Here is a 22,500-nt window from a genome sequence, read left to right on the forward strand (position 1 = left end):
CACCACATTACTCCATAAGAAAGTCCCAAATACATCACCAATGAACCAACATTCTTGCGAACAAAGTACAAAAATATGTAAACCGTATTAGAATATGTTCCATTTTTCCTTCATTTTTCCACAGAAATAAATGTAACTAGTGATTTTCAACATTACTCCATTGAAACAGTGTCTAATAAAGGTCAATTAGTTAAGTCAAGTTTAATTTAAACGCTAGCTGCGGAGTAATGTGGTATTTTCCTTACAAAAACGCTAAAATGGCCCTTAAAAAGCATAGCACTAACTCCTTTAAAAGTCCTGCACAATTCAATATAACTTTTTTCTCTTTGGAGCTACTATAAACGAAATAATTTCGGCTACTTAAATGGAGTAATGAGGCCTCCCATGTTTGTACCTTTTGACTCATTGTCTAATCAGATTAGCGAAGACAATAGACGCGCTACTCTAAGTTATTTTAAGACTCTACTCAGTGATGTTGTCTAAAATCAGTTTTGAAAAGCAGTGACCACAAGGAATTAACTGGAGTTGTTCAGCTGGTGGAATCTGTCTCCAGAAGTGGAAAAATCTCCACCTTACATTCATCATTTCAGTGTTTGCGTGGCAAACACTTCCCCCCTTTATGTAAACAATTGGCGCGTCTGATGTTGCGAAGATAGGGGTATCGTTGCTAAGCTCAATGTCCCGTGTCGAGAAATTTTTGGGAGCTGGTAAATGCACTATATCTCCCTCTAGCAACAGGAGCATGTCAGCCCACGCTATTATGGAGGGTTTCCACCGAAAATCATTCAACATAATAATTTCTGCCTCTTCTGCACCAACCCAGGCAAAAGTTCCAGTGGCGGGATAACAAAAAGTGCCATAAATGCTTTTCAATGGGGCGAGCACGAAACTTTTCCCGCAATTGGCAACTCCATGTATAAACAGGTTTCTGTACTTTCCTCTTCCTTTTTCCAGCAACGTCAAGACAGCTTGGGCGAAAACACTGACGCTGATTTCATTTCTATTCAGGAGGTTAACTGCCGCCTCTAGCCACTTCCCCTCACAGTTCACAACGCATTTGGCAGGTTAGCTTTCGTGTAGAAGTTGCATGCGAGTCTTCTGTGACTTTTCATACTTCGCTTCCGCAGTTGCCAACTCCTTCGCGATAACCAGACACTCATCTACTGCTTTTCTGCCCCTGTTACATATAAATTCCGCCAGCTCTGTCTTCCCTTCCCAATTTTGTGAAGCTGATATAGACAGAAGCTGTAGCCGTGATTTTACGTTCTTAGCCTGGATAAACTGGGCAACCTCATACACTGAAAGACCACGCTTTCGTTTCGTTTTCTTACCCCCAATATGGCCAACTGCTTTTTTCTTGTTTCCTGAGATTGCCTTCTCAGTTCTCGGTGGACGCGCATTGCTTAGGTCTGGGTGATCCTCTGAGTGAACACAGAAGTCATCTTCCTTTGTGGTGTATTTGTACACAAAGTAGTATGTGTTGTGTATGGCGCTAAAGTTCACCGTTATGCCATAGCGGTCGTCTAAGAATTGACGTACCTTCAGGCAGCGAGCACGTTTTTCCAGTTTCATTGCCATGTGATAATGGGAATTGCTCTCTGAAACACCTGCATCAGCGTGTAATTCTTGTGCTACAACCCACTGCACAACCTTAACACCCGTCATTTCCATCCACCCTAGTGAGACCTTTTCGGCAAATGCTTCTCTTGTCGCAACTTTTTCTACATCGGCTCTGCTATATGTCACAAGATACACAAGTTGCTGCTCACGGTTTCGCAAAGTATCATTTACCTCTGCCATTTTTAGGGTTGTTATCGCTGTCCGTAGGCCTTTCAAACAGGCCAAAACAAACTATCTTTCGCATTACAAAACAATTTCAACTCCTCCCCTTCGCATAAATCACAACAGAACTTTAAACACGTGAAATACTTTACAGATATCACTCATTGAAGCTGTCCCGACACAAACATAATCATAACAATGCATGCCCTTATGTTCCAAAAAATTATAATCATAACCTAATTGTATTAGCCATTTTATTTCGCCTGAAATGATAAAAACAACACACAGTAACTCTTACTTTTCACGAGAGTACCAATTCTGTGTCTTTTTTAAAGAAGTGCTTTACTATAGAAAGTCGTCGACTTTTGTTTCTTCATGACCACACCCAGAATTTCAAGACAATCACGGACAAAAGTAGTTGGGAAGGTGGAATAAGTTAACAACATTATTGCTCCATTTCATACGCCTTATGTCTATGTTCAGAAAAGATTATTTGTTCTTCTCCTGAATACCCCCAACGGCCCCTATTCAATGTTGGGACATGTAACAACAATTACGCACAAAAACAATTTAGTTTTGTCCAACATTGATCCAGGGGCGGGGGGGGACAAGTACAAAAAAGGTAAAAATTGGTAACCTTCCCAACATTTTTTACGATGATTGTAGGTTGCTGTTGAATGTATTGAAAAGTTGCTATCTGTGTAAAAGCAAGGTTTCAAATTACACATCACATACACTGTATGCAAGATTTACTTGCAAGTCTATAGCATTTTCTATCTTGCTACAATATACTTGGAGATTGGCTTCATCATTTATTCAGCAGTATTGATCAGTAGCACAGTTATGATGTACAAAGGTGTGACAATGCTCAAAAATCAATTTTTAAAAAAATCTTACAGTAACTCTTTCAACTCACTCAAAAAAGCAAGAAAAAATAATAATATTATAAAAAAATACATTCTCAACAATTTTCATGACCATTTTCCACTATTATTAAATACCTACGATACACTTCAATTTCAAGAAACATCTTCTGTGACTTCCACTGCAATTTAATAGTCAATACAAGGAATACAATGAATTTAATAGTCTTCGAATAAAATTCGATAATGAAATCATGACTTTTCCTTCAGCGTTAGAAACGTTAGGTCGCTACTGCATGAAGTAAAAACTAATAAAAAGTCACAATCCGTGGAAAAGCAAGCTGGCTTCAAATTACACATGACCTTGGTGGTTTCAGTATGCTAAATTAATTTTTGCAAGTTTGTAGCATTTTCTATCTTGCTACGAACACAAACGGTACACTCAGAGGTTTCTTTTATCATTAATTTATTCTGAGTTAATTTTCCAAACTTCCAGGAAAAAACCTTTCGTTGGTCCTTTTTTAAAGCCTAAAAACTTGACACGCAAGTGCTGTTGGTCGGTATTTTTGCTGTATTTGTGAGTGGTCATTGTTATGTTTCTTGAGAAATAAATTGTTTCTCAAAATCCTTTCAAGTGGCAAATATAAAAATTGCTGGTTTCTCGAAACTCAAGACTCGAGTCAGTTTGCACGTTTCGAAATGAAACATGCTTCGGGGTTGGAAACTTGTACAAAGAGTTATTTTCGATTTATCTTCAACCAAGTGTAAATCAGAATTTGTAAAACCTCGCTTTTTTGACTTTGCAATCTGATGACATCATTGTGAAAACCATCAATTAAGTATACTCTATGGTTACAATCCAGAAGACAAAAGAACTCTAATTTTCAATAATTAGATTTTATTATTTTATTCTCCCAGGGAAGAGACACACTTTTACCCAGAGATTCAAACAGAAAACCCCGAACAAAAAACCCCTATGGAGACCAGCCCTAGAGCTGAATGGGCTACCCTGTGTAAATTAAGTTTTACTACCTTTCTTACTACTATGAACATCGACCTGTTTTTTGACTTTGTTAAAGGCAAGTTAATTGTACATAAATGCACATTTCAATCCAAAGGGCAAATTAACAAGTTTCACTCTCTATGGAAACCTCTCCTGTGCTTAGCCCTGGCTAAATCTTTGTATTAACTTTGTATAGGGTGGGGGGAGGGAGAACTGCGAGAAAAGTTCGAGAAGGCTGCAATGTCTTGTGAGGAAACCCAGAAATTATAGAAACTTATGAATATACTGCATTGCTGTCCCAAGGACTTTTGTTCATGATTGTAGTTCGACCGATACCTGTGTAATACAGAGTCCTCCACTGTATTATTATTGTACGTTAAACGAACGATATTCTTTTCCCAGTACTAGTAAGAGATATGCAAAAAAGCGAACATATTTTGCTGGTACCTTCACCCTTCGTTAACGCACTGAAGTAAACCAAGCTATTACTTACTCGCTAAAAAGGTCAGACGTAGTGTCCACGCACGAACGGCAGAAAGTGTGTCCGCAGGCTATCTTGACTGGCTCTCTCAGCAGATGTTCACAGAGAAGACATCTAAGCCGCGGGTTTTCTTGCTTGAGTCTTTGCAGGTCACTATCACAAAGCCGTATCCCCACCATTTTCAAAATGGTCGAAGCAATAAGCGCGACCCCTGATTACGTCACTGCGAGCTCTAGCGCATTCCGCTGACCATATGCAGATGCAGTTGGTTCATCGAGGGATCATGAATGTGGGATGTTTGGCCGAAATTTGCAGAGCACTATGTTGAAATACATTACTGAAAGGTCTTGTATATAATGGTATCATTTTGTTTTGCTTCGCTTTGGAGGTAGTCTTTGTGATTGTATTACGTTAAACGGACGGAGTCGTGCCAAGCAAACCATGTGCTTTTTTAATTTCGATCAACTTTCTTCTACGCGATTGTTTGGTTTTCCTGCAACAAGTCTCGGTGATCCGATAGTTACACAACTGAGTTTAAAGGTAAGACGTTTTTCGTCTTTGACTTAGTGAACGTTTTCAGTGTTAATGAGTTAACCGAAATTTGCATTGGATGCTATTTATCCTCCACGAGATTGCGGCGGTGCGGCGTGCGCTGCGTGCAGGCGTATAATGCGGCACATAACAGTTGGCGAAGCCATTGCTAAAAGAAACCAAACTTTCAAATAAAATAGCACTTCATAGCACCCTGAGTTACAAGTTTAATTGGCTTTTGATTCTAGGTTATATATATCCACACTGTTCAATGAATTCCTTGGTGTTTAAAATTGTTTACATTGTTCCGCTAGAAGCGAAATTATTTTTTTGTACGCGTTGTCCTGTTTGTAATTTCTTTAGATCAATTTATACCAACTGATTTATACAATTAATAACGTTGTTATTTTGGCTGATATAGATTTGGAATGATTTTAAAGTACAAATTTAGGTTGTTTTAAGAAAGGTGAAATTTTAGGGATGAATTTTTAAGCTTCCATGTATCCAGAATTAGCAGAGTTATACACAAGCCTTGCCCATATACAATGTGATATCTTGAAGTGAAAATCTTATTATATTTACATGTTCAAAAAAACATCGAATATTTTGAAGACACTATCTTACTCCTGTACATCACATTGTCCCTTATTAGTATTCTGGACAGGACTATCACTATATTTTTCTCACTGGCATAGTACTTGGGCTGAGTTAATCTTTTATAATGCAAAGTTCTCATATATACTTCTTATTAGCCGAGTTTTTGGTCCGTACGGTAAATTACGGACCAATTTTTTCTTCCATTGATTTATGGCCCAAGCACGAAGCATGCGGGCCATAAATCGATGGAAAAAAAAGAGGATCTGTAATTTACAGTACGGACCGAAAAACGAGGCTAATAAGATGTTTATTATGTGGCTTCTTCCTGTTTAGGGGACCGGAAACAAGTGCAGGACGCACGATTTGACAGTTATTTGACAGTCATTTGACAGGTGTCAAAAAAGACAGTTTTTATTGGCGCACGAAAACAATAGCACATAACAAAGGCTTTCCGAGAAAATAAAAACAAATTCGCCAGGTTAAAAAAGTTTATTCGGTCAAAACTAAGATCACTGTAAGTTTTAGCTCTTTAATGTAACGCTGGAGTATTTTGGAAACCTGACACTGTGTCTGTCTAGAAGTCATTTCCATCTTTGCTCCGTTTGTCCTTATGAGAAAACACTGCAAAAGGCAAAGAAGCTTTTCAAGGTAAGTTTGTTGTCATTGTCGAAGGATTCGCTTGTTAATTGTTTTGGGGAAACCTCTCTTTCTGCCAGTTCATTCTCGTCTTCAATTGTGATCCGCATTGAAATTTTCAAACACTGACTAGAATTCTCTTGCTCGGTAAGGTTACGATTCAGTTTCTGCAACAGTTTCGTTCTCATTAAAACAAAGTTAGGTTAAAATTTGTAAAGGCAAAGTCAACATCCCAGTCCTCAGGGTTTACAGACGTATTTCAAAGTTTATTCGGTGGAAACTAAGAGCACTGTAAGTATTCACTCCTTAATGTGACACTGGAGTCTTTTGAAAACTGGACATTATTGTGTCTGGCTCGAACTCGCTTCTATCTTTCTTTCATTTGTCTTTGAAAGAACACTGCAAATGGCAAAGAAGCTTGTCAAGATGATTGGGTGCAGGTATGTTTGTTATCATATTTGTTGAAGGAATTACTTATTTTCTCTTAGGCAAAACATCTCGAATCTCTGCTAGTCGATCTTTGTCTGCTTAACTGTGTACTAGGATAAAATTTTCAAACACTGACTAGAATCCTCTTCGATAAGATTACGAGTTAGTTTCTTCATCGCCTTCGTTCACAAATAAACACAGTTTAAAATGTTGAAGGCCAAAGTCAACATCCAAGTCCTCAAGGTTGACAGGCATCTTATAACTTTATTTAAACATTTTTTCCGAGGTAAAGAGATTTAGACCTCCCAAATGAGCATTTTCTTTAAAAATTTTGGTCCATATACTATAGCAAGTTACGGACCGCAAATTGACCAATCGCATGGCGAAAACAGACTCAGCCATATAATAAAATATTATATGAACCAAATTCCAAATCAAGCACAAGATCACTTATTTGTTATCTAGCTAGTTGCATTGTTTTGAGATACCTATAGCAAGACAAAGGCAACAACAAAGGCATTGTTCAAGGTTTTTCTCCTGTGTTATCATGCCTATTCCTATTCAAGGTATTTTATATGAAACAAAGGGCTTGTATTATTTGTTTGGACTTGCTTCTAAAAAAGGAAATGATTATTGTTTTGTTATTCTCAAATCAGGGAAACACTTAACTATTTACCCCTTTATGGGTGTTCTGATGCTGAGTCAAGCCCCCTTTGCTCTTACAGACCCTGCCACATGTGACACACACTATACCAGTGTTAACATTTACTACTTCTCCAGTAGAGTTGGTGGAGTTTACATTCTTGGAATTTTTGTTGCTGTACTTAAATAAAGCAGTTTGTGGAAGATGCAAAAGGGATTGTTTTGCTAGTCTATCAGGTTTGCCATCATCATCATCACTGTCATCATAATCTGAGTTGTCGCTTCCGTCAGTTTCATCATTCCCTGCCAGTAAACCTTTGTTGAAACTGTCTTCAAGTTCTTGGATTCTTAAAAGAAGTTGCTCAGAGCAAATGGGGCACTTGACACCATACAGTATCGAGTAGTTATGATCGTTACAGTTTGAGGAACTACCAAGACAACTTTTGTGAAATGTGTGGCCACAGTTGAAGCGCTGAACTGCAAGTAGGAGATTGTCATCTGCTCTGCAATCTGCTGCATCACAAGCCAACAGTGGGTCTGGTTCTTGACCCTTCCAGGCATACCCTAAGGGGAAGCTTCTTTGGTCCACAGTTGCATCAAGAGAGGGTAGATATTAAGGCTGCATTGGAAAAGATGAAGGTTTGTTTCAGGTATATCTTGTATAGGAAATGCTTTGTTACTGGGCTGCCTGTGTGGCCCAGTCATAAATTCGGTTTTTGGTCGTCGGTGTCAAAAAACTGTCATCCGAGGGAGGGAGGACACGAGGGTCTGGTACCGAGAAACGATGTTCTCACAAATGGTTTCATAGGATTTTCTCTTGCACGAACCCTTGCACGGAAACTTTTTGTACCTCGTCTCTGCTCCCCCTGAAAAACCCACAAGGCGTTGCGAACCTGAAGAAGGCTACTTGCGTTGTTCGAAGTGATTGGATCATAGGAGTCACTCTAATTTTTTTATTGTTCGAGTTTAAGTCAGTTAGATGATGTTGGCGCTGGGAAACTCAGAGAAATGCTCACGTTGCATACAAACCAACACGTGGTTCACGGTAGGTTCACACCAAAAGATGACTGTGAGCGTCAGGCTTGGAACGCCTGGGCTGCTTCGTGAACTCAAAGAGAGAATTATTGATCGATGTAGTACATGAGCAATAATTAAGAAGCACAATTTATGAGCAAAGTATTTCCCCTGTTGACGACACTATGGCTGAAGACGTGATTGTAAGCTGTCGTAGTCAGTGAAGCGAACAACTCAGTTGCCAATGAATGGCAGATGAATCCTGATGTTACGCACGTCCATGACCGAGGGACGTGACAACTTTGCCATGTTAGAAGACTCGCTTTTCCTTTAAATATTTCCTTCTATTTAATTTGGAGGTGTAAATTTCGGATACTGAGGATGAAGAAGACACGGACAAAAATAGGAACTCTGCGAATTTCGCATACAAGTTCAAGGCTTGACTTGAGGAAAATAGGAGCTATTACTGACAAGGTTTGGTGACTGAGTAGAGCATACAAGTGTAGCCCATGTCGAGGTTTCAGGGGGTTTGCTTTTGTTTGTATCTGTATCTTGCTAAGCTTTTATCATTAAATTTGTAAATGATCTTGTGATCACAATTCTGTGTTTTCGCCCATTCAGCAAGCACGCTATATTGATGTCAGCATTAGCGAGCCAAGTCCAGAAACATGCCTTTGAAAATTTTCAGCTCTCGTGATGTTTCTTGATATTTCTTCTACCATTTTATGGAGATGTAAACTGAAGTCACCGCAAAATGGAAACTTAAAAAAGCGTATAATCCATTTATCTCGAAACATAATACACATGACTTATATGACCTTTGTCACGGAGTTTGTGTTACATTTCGCACATGACATTTTTTGATCTTAGATGTAGCCAATCACGTTTCGAACACGTGATCATGTGACACTTTGAACAGAGTAGTTTTTGATTTAGAGAATTGTAATTTTTTCGAAGGCACGTGTATCGGTTTAGACGCCCATTACTTTGTGGAACCCTATTGTTTTTGGCAAGTGTAACGGAATGGAAGCCCGTTACTGTTAGAGATCTATTGGTTTCGAATAAAATCTATCTCAACCTTTATTTTCCTAAAGGTGTTTTAAATACGAACGAACACCGTCAATGTGAGGGGCAAGAATAGCATTAATATACTCAGTAAATGAACCATAGGGTTTTAACTAATATAAGGGTCAATTATTGTGCATTGAGATGAATCGCTTGAAAAGAGAGACTTCGCTTGAAGATGTGATCAGAAGTAAACAAAGTCACAATAGTGTATCACGCTCAGTCTTTTTAATATCCAAGGACTGTGAATAGTGATTCCATATTGTTTAGCTGGCACAAAAACTTCGGAGGAGTTATAAAGCAGCATAGTTATCGTCCATGAAGAAAAGTTAGTCACGGATGAGACAAACAATGAATTCGAGCGAATTTTTAACTCATATCGGTATCAGGTAAAAATATGCTGTCGATCTTTTCATCTATTTACATTGTTTGAAGTGTGTGCTGATGAAAGCAACATGCGAGCGAGAAATCTTTAAACTTTTTCAGGTCACAAAATGCAAAGGATTTTATTCCTTTAAGTTAGAGAAAAATACCAAGAGGAAAATTTTAAAACTGAATATTTTTTATCTTGTGGAAAAAATAGTGCCAGTTTTTATGTAGACTGTAGACCGCAAATTAGTACGGTGGCCCAGAAGGGTCACACATGCAAATTAAAAATGTTGCTGCAAATTAAAAATAGTACATGCAAATTAAAAATTGTACATGCAAACTAAAAATATTACCTGCAAATTAAATATAGTACATGCAAAGTAAAGATTGTGCTGCAAATTGAAAATAGAAAACATATCGATGCAAATTAAAAATGAAAAGTCCTGCCCGCGCAGTATGAGTGATGAGGACCTGGTCTGAGCCATGCGACCTGGCCTTACAGCCGTCGGCCCATTCATGTTTCATGTTTGTAATATTTTTAGCTTGCATGTACAATTTTTAATTTGCATGTCCTATTTTTAATTTGCGGCAACATTTTTAATTTGCATGTGTGACCCTTCTGGGCCACCGTAAATTAGGATTGACTATTTTCCAATTCCCCATAATACACTCTGTCTACCCCCCAAATTTTGCATAACTTATTGTCTTAAAATGCTCTTGGGAAAATGCAATACTCCCAGGAGCATTTAAAAACAATGGTTTATGCAAAATTCGGGGGGGCAAACAGAGTGTTTTATGGGGAATTGGAAAATAGAGAATTCTCTATTTACTGCACGTTTCACAAACATGCAAAGTTCACAAGCCAACCGATGATTGCGTTTTTCGCTGCTGTCAATCATCTTATCTTAATGGACCTCTTAGGAAACAAAACTTTACTTAACGAGTTCAAAAGGTCATGGTTTGCGATTTGTGGATTTCGATCTGTTTTGTGTTTCTCTGTTTCAAGGTTCGTCGCTTGTGATCGTAACTATGATTGACGGCAGCGAAAAACACAATTGTGAAGGTGGCTTTTGAAGTTTAGAGTTCGCATGTTTGTAAAAAGTGCAGCAAAGTCTCAGTGCAGTCAGAGGCCCCTGGATCAGGCGGGATCAATGGGCAGTTGGCTGTCTGTTTTAGTATACTTCTGGTGTAATTTTCATACAATACAATATTTCTGTCTAGTGTAAATCAGCTCCGTCCAGTGCACTTTATGCTCGTAGAAGGACAACAATTTTTGGAATTTCCGGTTACGCCCAATTAGTCACCTTATACTGTCATGCTATATTTTGGGGCACAGAGGGATAGGGGGAGGGGTGCGTGAAAATAATGCAAATCGTTTCCGGCTTAGAATTAATGGCTAACTTGTTTATTTTTATTCATAATGGTGGATTTTAGAAGTAATTATACAGCCCCCACTTAAAAATGGTACTCTTTTTTTTGGGTTACGTACAATGTTCTGAATGAGATTATGTTTCAGTCTCACATGAGATTCTGTCGCATGCAATGGTCGGCGACAAGGTTTTGTAGTAGCCTGAGTGTGTATAGCCACCCCCTCCCCTCAGAAAAAATAGCCCCTTTGCAGCCCAGTTAAAATCGCCTTTCGGCGATTCTTGTTTTGTTATGGAATGGGTTTTTACAGCCATATTGGATTCTACCTGATATTTCCTATGTCCTGTGGGTATTTTTGCAGAATTTCCAAGGTTTTGCCTCACGGAGATGAACAAGTCAAGAAGAAACTCAGCTGCTTTGTTTGATAGGTCCCTTTGGTTCCAGACACCCTTGCCTCTTGGATTATTGGTAAGGAACCAGGTACAAAAATCTTCTGCACATCTGTTTGCACCTATGGCCTTTGCAGCTGCCTGAACTCGGCTGGCTGTGGCATTTGGAGGAACTGATCTGACAATTTAAGGACAATAAAATATCTTAGTGACTTAGCTGAAATTAATGTAACACTTTTGGCTTATTTGAATTTTTCAAAAGTTTATTTTCCTTGACATTCCAGGGTGGAAAGAAAGTCAGTTTTACAGCTGTCTGCCATTCGGGCAAGCTGTAGCTAGCATGTACTAGCCCACAAGTCATTTCAACTAGCCGTAAAACCCTTTTTGATTAGCAGGATTGATTCCGATCCTTCTGTAATTTGAATTTGCCTAAAAAACAGCACTTGCCTGTTGGGCAAGTTAAGAACAAGAATCACTAGCCCAATAGCAAAATCCACTAGCCGTGGGCTATCGGACATGACTGTCTTTGCACGCTGACATTGTCTGTCATTGACAGTCATATCAAGGGTTGTGGCCTCGACTAATTTCATTTAAAACAACAGCACACAAATGAAAAATAATTTTATTCAAACCACGTTTAGGAACTTTGCATTCCTTACCTCTTAAAATAATGATGCATCATAGCTTTGTTTAAGTAATGGTCTGCTTGTTTTAAGAGGAATTGATTGGTTTACCACTAAATTTTCAGGTTAAAAAAATATGTGGCATTGTTAAAAAACATGTTGCCCCTGGGGCAATATTGCACATTATTAGGATCTGTCTGTTATACTGTATCAGGGTAGTGTTTGACAAACTGTTTATGCAGTTGAATTTTCCTAGGTACATATATGTTACCTTGGAGCCATTGCTCCAGTAGCTCCTGGAAGTTGGGAATGGCCTCTTGCTGGTGTACAAGGTCGCTCCACTGACACAGGGTGGCCTTGTCATAGTGACGCCGCCTTTGGATGATAAACATGAGGGCTAACCGTATCATGGCATCAACCCACTTCCTTTAGTCACCACCTCGGAAGATAATTGAATAAAAGTAAAACACAAGTGGAACCAATTCATCCAGGAGAAACACAAGAAGGACATATTCTGGGTCTTTGCATTGTCCAAATGCAGGCAGAACAGCGGTTTTTACAGTCAGCTATCCACCAAATGCTGTAGTGATGAGAGTTGAAATTCTGTGTGGTTTAGGCTTGGAAGGCAACACTTTTCTTTGACCGAACAAGTGTTTGTAAAGCTTTTCAAAAAAACTGAAGAAATTTGCCACAACATCTTCTTGTGAGTTCAGACTGATATGGAAGGGCCCCTGCCATGGCACCACTGACAATACTCTGTCTGGGTCAACATCAGGTTTCCACTGTAGAGTAAACAACTTTTTTTAGCTAATATATGTTCATAATCAAACTTTGAAAGTATAAAAATAATTATTCTTACTTTAAAATTAAATACTATTAAGCAATTAAGATCAACATAAATGCTTTTCTGTTTAACTAGAGTGGACTCTATCATTGTGTATTTGTTTACATACCTTTAGTTTCTTTTTGTTGCTCCTGAAATGCAGTTCTCTTAGTGGGGAATGCCCAAGTTTTGAATAATATTTACCCTTGAGTGGCTCATTTTTATCTTTGGTTGAAACTTTATTTTTCCTTGTTTGTAATGTGTTACAGTCAAGCCAAGTCAAGCATAACCCTCAAGATTACATTAATGAATTTATTATTCCAAAGTTGAATCCGTTGGTAGTTGTAGATTTCAGATTCATCTCTGCATTCTTGCATGTGTTATGAGCCGTGAAGTCACACGCAGGGCAGTTATGAAATTTCTACCAGCTCATTTTGCCTGAATTTGATGGAAATGTCTTCTATGAAATTTAACCCGTTCAAAGATTTTCAATCTGACCAAGTACAGAGAAGTTCTTGTAAAATATTCACTGCTCATTATGCATGAAATATTTCACTTCAGAAATATACTGTAAATAATATATTAAATGCATATTGATTCAGAGGTAGCACATCTACAAAGTGGTTCCTCGTGTACCTAATTCTCGGTCGAATTGTAATTTGGCAGTGTTGGTTTTTGAGGAGACGGGAAAACCAGAGTGCACAGCGAAAAAAAACCCTCGGAGCAAAGGAGAGAACCAACAACAAACTCTACCCACATATGGCGTCGATGCTGGGATTTGAACCCAGGCCACATTGGTGGGAGGCGAGTGCTCTCACCATTGTGCCATCCCTTGCTCATTATTTTTCCTTACGCTAAAAGTGTTTTAAAAATGTTGAGCCAAACCTGGCATATAATCTTCTTGTTGTAGTACCATGTTGGCCAATCACCAGCTAGGAGCAGTAGGTTCTTTTCCATGTATTCCCTTAGTGATGGGCAAAATTCATTGAGGTGCTGCAATACTTGTCTATAATTTGCCATGCTCTTAAGGGACTGTTGTCAATTGGCCAAGTATTGGACAGCAAATCCAAGTCATGTCTGGCCTCATCTGTATACACTCTACAAGGTATTTGTTATTGTTTGTATCATGAAACATTGTACATGCTCTTTTTTGACGCCCTTAGGCACATTTTTTGAAAGTCAATTATCCATTCAATATTAAATTTTCCATTTCAAATTCCTACATTGTGAGACAATGCAAAGTGGTATGTGGAAAAAATTTTGATGGGCTGTATGTAAAACTAGTTATTGACAATGGGAGTTGCCAATTTCATTTTGAGGAGGAATTTATAATAAAGATATTTATGGTGCCAGTTAATTTTAAAATTTATGTGGCATTGATTTATGCAAAAGTGTTAAATTGCATGAAAAGTTTGGATGAGATACATTACTAAAATCTGTTACTTAAAATTATTATATTATTCTTTTTGTACAAGCTTGTGGCACCCAATGACTATTAGACCACTACCTTGACTTTTAGGTTTCTGATTTGTTGTAAATCATACCTTAATTCAACTAAACTTTTGTTTACATTTGTCAGGTCAAACTGGCTGAAATCAGCAGGTAGAAAGTCTAAATAACAGAATGTAAAATAATTTGACAAATGCTCTTGAAACAACTCGTTCACTTTGTTGGCATCAATTCCTCCCCAGCAGTTAACAATTGCACCCCCAGCAATTCGGACAGGTACAACCCGGTTGGCGTTTCTTGTTGTTGGCATTGCCGGTATAGATTCTTGGTAATCCACTACTCCAGTACACATGTGATGGCACTTGTTCAGCTGGCTCTGTTTGGGATCTTTTATAGTCTGGACACAATGAAAATCATCTATAATGAGCAGGAGGAAGTTGTTGTTCTGTTTCGGAGGAAATTTTTAACTGGATCAGTGTACATCTATGGACTGATAAATTAGAGTCATTTTACTTAAACCGTGAAACAGGTAGAAAAATACTATGCACTATTATGCACTAATTCCATTGTCTTCTTTTGTTTACCTCTTGCTATTTCGCACTGTTTTTTAATATTTGTTTCACAGTTCAAGTAAAATCACTCTATTTTTGTTATCTTTGTCTCCTTGTTACAAGGTCCTTGTGCCCTCTATTTAACCCCTGCTTCTTTACATCCAGCCACCTCACCTTGTGTCAACTTATTTTTGTGGCCAGGGTGTTGTGCAGTGGCAGATGTTTAATAATGAATTGTTTCAGTATGTAAATACATGTACCTTTATGGCACTCTCAATGATCGCTTGTGTCTTTTGATTGTTTTTCCCAGACAATCCTTTTTTATGATTTAGCACACTTCTCGGGTGAGTGCTAAACCCCAGAAGTGAGCCAGCTGTCAAAGCATGGCACCATGAAAGAACAAGTGCAACCCACAGTCTTGTTGTAAGGGATTGTTTTCCTGTTGAAAACGAACAAGCAACCCTTCTGTCTATTACACACCATGGTGTTTAGTTTAAGTGTCTTCCTAAAGTATGGTTCCTGCTATTATTATTATTATTTTTATCATTATCATTATCATTATCATTATCATTATCATTATCATTATCATTATCATTATTAGTATTATTATTTATTTATCTATTATTATTATTATTATTATTATTATTATTATTATTATTATTATACACACTTGGTTTCTAAAGTAAGACAGCTGATGAAGCAGTGCCACAACTCGCAGTCTCTGTATTTCATGTCTTTCCTTAGAAAGCTGTTGTTTTCATCATTCTTGACTAGAAACAAGGCACGGTTGAACAATCCAGGGGTGCACTTGTTAGCAAATTTTTCCATGTCTGCAGGGTTGTATAGCCGCTGCCCTCCATCCTTGTAATGCAGGGTCCGAAATTAAAGTTTTAATACGGGCGCCAACCTGGTGATCAAGTATAAATTTTTGGTCGCCAGAGGGCAAATTGTGGTCGCCAAAAATTCTCCCTCCCTTTATTTCAAATAAAGTTTAAACACGAGTAAAAAATGCATGGTATGGACGTTTTTATGCTCAAAAATTGCACTACTTCCGCTCCCGATAGCAGGAAGCAACCGTACGTGTACGAGTGAAGTCTTATTTTTTTCCACAAATTACTTTTTGGAGATATAAAGCTATCTGACCTAGAACGTGACGTAGGAACAGAAAGCTGTCTGCCCATGACTGCACTGATCGTATCAAAACTCTATTTTCGTCCGATAACTACCACGAAACACGTCGTATTGATCGTAGCTGTTGTGGAGGTATTATTACAGGAAGATTCGTTTCCCTTTTAATTAAAAAATATCAGCAGGACAAAAAGCAAGACTCCTGTCGGCAAATAGCTTCGAGGTTACAATTCTTACTCATTTTCTCCGACCGTTAAAGTCCACAACAATAGCCAGCTTTACAAGTCGCTAGCTGGCGACCAGCTATGAAATTCTGGTCGCCGGGACTAAATTTTTAGTCGCATTGGCGTCCAGGAAGGCGCAATTTCGGACCCTGTAATGTTTGGTGAGACACTTGTGGAACGTTTTGAACTGCTCATCAAATGTTGGCTCTGAAAATTAATAAAAAATATTTCTAATAAAGGTTGAAACTAGTCGTCTTTGTTTTGAATGTGTGGAAATTAGGAGTACGTCAATACAATACCTTCTAGCTTGTTGCATCTTTCTTTTAATGCTGCATTTTCGCGCTGTAATTTGGTGATTAATTGTTTTGCCTCTGCTAGCTCATTAACACTCTGCAAAGGAAGGGTCTGAGAGGTTCCATCCCTCCAAGTTATTTTCTTTTCTGGGGTAGTACATAGGACTGGAGTAGTACATTTTGTCTACAAATGTATAGGGCAAAATTTAATGCAAAATATGAATATTTTCTAAAACAAAACTAAGAATGTATGATCTGTTTCTGTACATTGTGACTGTTGCTTGAGTGCAAAAGAAACATACCTTTCTCGTAGTAGGGGGTTTGTAGAGAGCGTGGTTTGTTAATATGGGAGCTTCGTCCACGAGATTTAGGTGGCCTGGGTAAAGAAATGCACCTCCTTGGTAGTTTTCAAGGTTTGTTGCTACGGTGAGAATCCTCTGCGGACAGGGCAGTAAATTGTTCCTTTGCGAGCAGGCATTTTCACTCGGAAAACAGCACCTACTTTGACTTTCCACTTGCAATTTTTTTGCATGACCAAAACATAGCCAAACCGGCCTAGAGTAGCCACGTAAAACAGCCTCTTTTCCCGAATAATAATTAGTGGTTAGCGTGCGCCCACCAACACCTTTGCGCCCACCAGTAAGTAAGTGGACACAAGCCGTAAGCAAAGAGTTTGGTGTTTACAAATCTTTTCCTTTTTTTACTTGTCCAAGGAAATATATTTTTGCGCTCCTATCTACCTTCTAAGTGCAAGAGAATCGATCTGTTTAGGGGTAAGATTGGCTGTACATTTGTGGAAGCTTCTCACCGGCGATTACGTTCGAGTGTTGTCACCGCGAGAGGGATACAAAAACAAAAAACAGCAAGCCACAGAAAAACATACTGTTCGATTTTTTTACCTATTTCTTATTTTGTTTCCTGGCTTTTAGCCTTTTGGTTGGTCGAATTTTGAACCTTAAATACTCCACCTGTTTCTTATTTTTGCAAATTGTTTAAGAGATATTGGTCGTATAATGTCTCTATGAACTACACTCTGTCCCGCGCATTTTCAGCAAGCACCCTAAAGTGTATTCCTAATCCGATTTCGCTACAACTTTTGAGATCGCCTGTCAATGAGTTCTAGTTTGGGGATATCAGATCATAATCACCGAACTAGTCATGGTTAACTATGTATTTGGCTTCAAACTGCTCTTTTTTGTAGACTACTTGATTCGTTGTAAGATGGTCAGCGAAGAGCACAAACTGCCGCGAAAACGGCAACCAATCAGCGATTTTTCTGCCCTGCCAGCAGGCGCTGCTATTCTCGGGTTTTTTCGTCATTCTCGTGCCCAGAGCCCGTAGTCCAGTTCTGGCCCCTCTCTCTATCACGCAACGGCCAAAGAGAGAGGGGCCAGAACTGGACTACACAGCCCGTCGTTTCTTAGTCACGTGGTCTTATAACGGGAGACTCTAAAAGCTGTCGTTACCGGATGTCAGAAAATTTCTGACACTCGGTCATGCATGTGCAGGAGTTAAAAATATCATTGCTCATGCTCATAACGGATTTTTTTCCCTCACTGCTCCACTGGGGAAAACATTTTACTTCCTGAGCTCTCTCCAGTACGGTGGCCCAAAAGTGTCGAGGCAATTTCAATTTGTTCACGGCAATTTCAATTTACTCACGACAATTTCAATTTTTTCACGGCAACGCTCAAGGCATCTTTCGCTTCGCTCACTAGTAAGTAAGTAATAACTTTATTTAACCACGGAATCCTTATCACTAAAAAGTGGTCTTCTAAGGAGCCGTGCACATTAAACTAAGACTTAAAATAACAAACATTATTGAAAAAGTCCTATAATAAATGCTAACTAAGAAAATCTTAATGTACAATAGCGGAATAGGTGGTTTTCACGTTACGTCATCGCCGCCATGCTGGTGGACGGTAAACAAAAGATCGCTCATTAGCTCGCTTTGTCTGTTTGTCCACCAGCATTTGTTCATTAGCTCGCTTTGTCTGTTTGTCCACAAGCATTTGTTCATTTCACCATATTGTTATTTGTGTCTCCCGAGATTGCATGAAAACCACCTATAAAAACAATTTAAAGTAGTGGCCTGCTTAGCCCTCAGCTGACAGGCTGTTCCATGTTAATTACTGCGCCCCTATAACGAAAACTTTTCTTTAGGGCCTTAGTGTTCAGGTTATGTTGCGCACCTCGAAGATTATGCCTGTGAATGGTGTTAATGCTGGCGAATTTATCAGACAGGTATTCGGGTACAAGGTTATTTACAGTTTTAAACATTAAAGATTTCAGTTGCTTGGCACGTCTGTCAGCGAGGCTATCCCATATAAGGGCATGAAGAATCGGGGCAGAGCTGGCATCCCAGCTAGACCCTGTAATTATGCGTACAGCCCTGTTTTGAAGCTTCTCTAGTTTTTGGCTGAGACCATTACCGATACAGCCCCAGACAGCGCTGCAGTAATCGAGATGCGGAAGACTCAATGACTTGTAAATAGTGACAAGGGTACTCTGGGGACATGTTGGTCTTAGCCTCCTCAGGGCAGCTAGTACTTTTGCAACTTTACCGATGACTTTGGAGATGTGAGCCTCTCACGAGAGTGTTTCATCAACCTTAACGCCTAGGCATTTGTAACTATTGACTCTTTCAATTGAATGCCCGTCGAGGGATATGTGTGGATCGCTAGGGAGCAAAGAGATTTTTTGCCTCGTGCCTGTAAACAGACATTTAGTCTTGAGAACATTAGCTAGTTTCGGAATTTACGTTGTTTATAACTGTAACCTGAGTTCTATCTGAGAGGTAGTCTCGGAAAAGATTGAGACTCACACCTTTAAACCTATACAGCTCCAATTTTGACAGAAGGATGTCATGGTCAATAGTATCAAAAGCCTTTTTTAAGTCAATAAATAGAATGGCATTTGTCAAACCATCGTCGATATTGAGATACCAGTTGTCAGTGATGTCAATAAGAGCTGTAAGGGTCGAGTGCATAGGTCTAAAGCCAGACTGATATTTCGAAAGTAACTTATTATCATTTTAATATGAATAAACCTGATTAAAGATGGCTTTTTCAAAGAGTTTGGCAATTACAGTAACTACAGAAATTGGCCTGTAATTGGCTCACTGTCAGCAGTGGCCACCAAAAGTCAAAAAGCAAAATCAAAAGTCGATATTTAACCCTTTAACCCTAAGATAAAAATCTGAATTCTCATTTGTTGCCCTATTCATTTCGCACAGAAAGTATTGGGGAGAAGTTGATAAATTATCAAGCAAATTCATCTTGTATGATCATGTCCATAATTCTCATGACCACATTCATGACCACTCTGTTTGACAAAGCAAATATTGATATTACAAGGAGAAATTTGATACTGATCACTCTTAGGGCTAAAGGGTTAAAGTCGATCTTCCAAGTGAGAAGTGAAAATCAAAAATCAAAAGTGGATTTACGAACTAGGGTGTATTTACATGAGACTGGGACGAACACGAGTTACTTTCGTACCGGTCTGAGACCGTCAGACCGCGTCCTTATTATAGCATGTTTAGTTCATATCGGTCTCCATACAATTCTTTTCATGCGTTTACATGATAGACCGGCCCAAAAATAAACTCAGAGCTTATAATTTTCTGGGAGCAGTAAACCCTTCAGTTGTCTACTCACTGTTTGCTGGCATAAGTGCTCGTGAATCTACTTTTAATTTTTGATTTTCACTTTTCAGTTTGAAGACCAAGAACTATTGCCTGAAAAGTGTTTGCAACTTTAAAGTGACTCGATTCTATTTAATTTTGCTTTGGAAACAACACAATTGGACTTCAGGCACTTATTCCTTTGAGATATCTACCTGGAGTTATGAGAACCGGGTTAGCAAACATTTTGTAATTTTTCTCAACGTCCCCTGTCTTATAGCTTGTTTACTGTGTTGTTCGCTTGAGTCTTTTGTTTTTGCTTGTTTTGTGGTTGATTATTATCTTACTCTCCTCCCTCCCCCCCCCCCCCCCCCAATTGTTTTTTCTTCCTACCCACAATTCTCTTGGTTATTTGAAATCAGTGCGCGCCTAAAGCTGGTTTCGGTGCCGTTTAGCAGTTTACTTTTAGATATTGGTCACCTTGGGAAAAGTTTTCCGGAGAGCATCATGTAAAGCTCTGAGATGGGACAAATTTCTTACGATTCGCAGAGTCTGCATCGTCCAATATCGTATTATATTCTCGTTTCATTTGGCTAAACGGATCAATCACCCTGATCCGGGCTGAGACAAAAAGGTACGATATTGTTCGCTTTTCTAAGGTTACTACCAGGGGGCTCCTGTTACCACTAAGTCTTTGGCCTCGGGAACAGGCTCTTAGGAGTCAAATGAATTAGCTGAGAGCAAAATTTCAGGTGAACTCTGATCTGACCCGGGCCGACCATGTGACTCTACATCCGGGAACTTCAAGTGAAAGGGCGAAACAGTTGCCGGAGTCTACGGCTAAGACTCTGCTCTGTTTTTGGTTCTTTCAGTGTCGTGTTGATGTCTTGCAAAGTTAATTTTCACGTAGTACGATCAGCTTTGCAGAATTCAGTGTGTCTTTTGCAGTTTAAATGTCAGTTTAAATATTGTTTTGAATTGCCAAGTAGTAGAATTAGTTGATATTTTTGCTAACCCGGTTTTCAAAATCCAGGTATAAATAAAGTTATCATTCATTCGTTCATTTGAGTTCAAAATATTTTACCCAAATACACTGCCTGTTTAAGAAGAAACAATAACGCCGCAAAATTTATTGTGTCTTTGAAGCAAAATAATTCGGAAGGCTTCAACGGCGCACCATAAACCTTTTTTTTTTCACTGAAAAGTAAATTTCCTAAGCTTTAAAAAGAGACCAAAAATAAATCTGTCCGTTGATAAATCGCAGCCTCATGATTTTTGGAGGATGCTAAGTTCGCTAAAAGACCACAAAATTTTACGCAAAATGACATTTGCTCAACTTCGGACAAAACACGAATTTCAATATCTCGAAAAATATGCTATGTAAAGTTGGGAGTTCGAAGTCTTTATACCGGCAGTAGAACAGTTAAGTTCACTATTAAGGTAATTCTCGTAAATTACAGTAATTCATGACATTTCTAAAATTAAACAGCGCTCGTGAATAGGTATAAAATCTTTGCTCGTTGGCACTTAAGTACATGCCTAGCTACAAATATCACGTAAAATCGCCCGGAAGTTACTGATATTTTTCCTAAATATCTCGCTTCCCCCCCCCCCCCCGTCTAAATATCGGGAAAAAATCCTAAATATCCCAAACATTTTTCTGTAAATATCACTATAACGACTTTATAAACTGATGAGAAACTTTAATGATACATGGTTCAATTGACCTGTTATCATGCGCCCCCCCCCCCCCCCCCACCCCGGGACAAGTCCAGCTTTTCGGCCCCGGGGGTGGGGAATTGTTCGAAGAGGTCCTGTCCCGGAGGTAGGAGATGGGGCAAATTAAAAAATAACCTCTCTTTGATTTTGCGAAGTACGTGTCATTTCTTGCGCGGTTTGCATGGTGGCTGCGGACCTCAAGACAACGTATTTTTTAAGGGCAAACGCAGGAATTTGTCGAAGAGTGGTTGGAGATCAGAGGAATAACCTATTAAAATTAAAGTCTGTATTTGAAGGTATGCTTCAAAATTTCAGACGAATGTGGGTTTGATGCGCACTCGAATGTTTTGTTTTTTCTTTTTTTGTTTTGCAGAAGAAACGAAGAAATATTTCTTCAGCTTTGTTTAATAAGAAGAGTCAAGACAACATAAATAGACTGTATATGAAGACGGATACTAGACTTTTAATATATATAGATAAACAGCGATTCAGTCCAGTGTTGTTATGAAGTATTCTGCCGTATCAAGGAGCCGTTTGGGGTTTTTTCTTCGCGCTTTTTCGTTTTCAGATTTATTGTTCATGTTTTAACCACATTATACATTTATTATCCTTCTCTAAATAGATCATATAGACTCAAGAAAACGTTTATAAAAGTTATGAAAATGTCTCGTTTTGCCGTCGTACGGGAACCATTCGCAGTGCCGAATCGCTTGAATCCATTTCTTCGTAAAGAACCTTTGTAAAGGGAAGATAATCAACTTTCGTTTCTGCTGGAGTTAAAGGGACACAGTCAGCTATGGGACCGCGCTGACCTGGACACTACTAAAGAGTTTAACTCAACCCGAAATCAAATGTACGCGTCGGATACATCTAGAGATCCGCTTCAATCTTGCCTA

General features: G+C 38.8%; 2 protein-coding genes across 2 annotated transcripts in view; one reads left to right on the forward strand and one right to left on the reverse strand.

Annotated features, from left to right (window-relative positions):
• LOC140938264 (uncharacterized) overlaps positions 1–4,308 on the reverse strand; it is a 46,053-nt gene extending 41,745 nt beyond the window's left edge. Inside the window, exon 1 of the mRNA XM_073387770.1 lies at positions 4,142–4,308. Coding sequence (XP_073243871.1) covers positions 4,142–4,308 — 167 coding nt within the window. The remainder of the gene's footprint in view (positions 1–4,141) is intronic.
• Positions 1–22,500, forward strand: part of LOC140936502 (uncharacterized) — a 470,324-nt gene that overhangs the window by 339,179 nt on the left and 108,645 nt on the right. The gene's annotated exons all lie outside the window — the stretch shown is intronic.

Source organism: Porites lutea, chromosome 5 (genome assembly GCF_958299795.1).
Source record: "Porites lutea chromosome 5, jaPorLute2.1, whole genome shotgun sequence".
Taxonomy (NCBI): Eukaryota; Metazoa; Cnidaria; class Anthozoa; order Scleractinia; family Poritidae; genus Porites; species Porites lutea.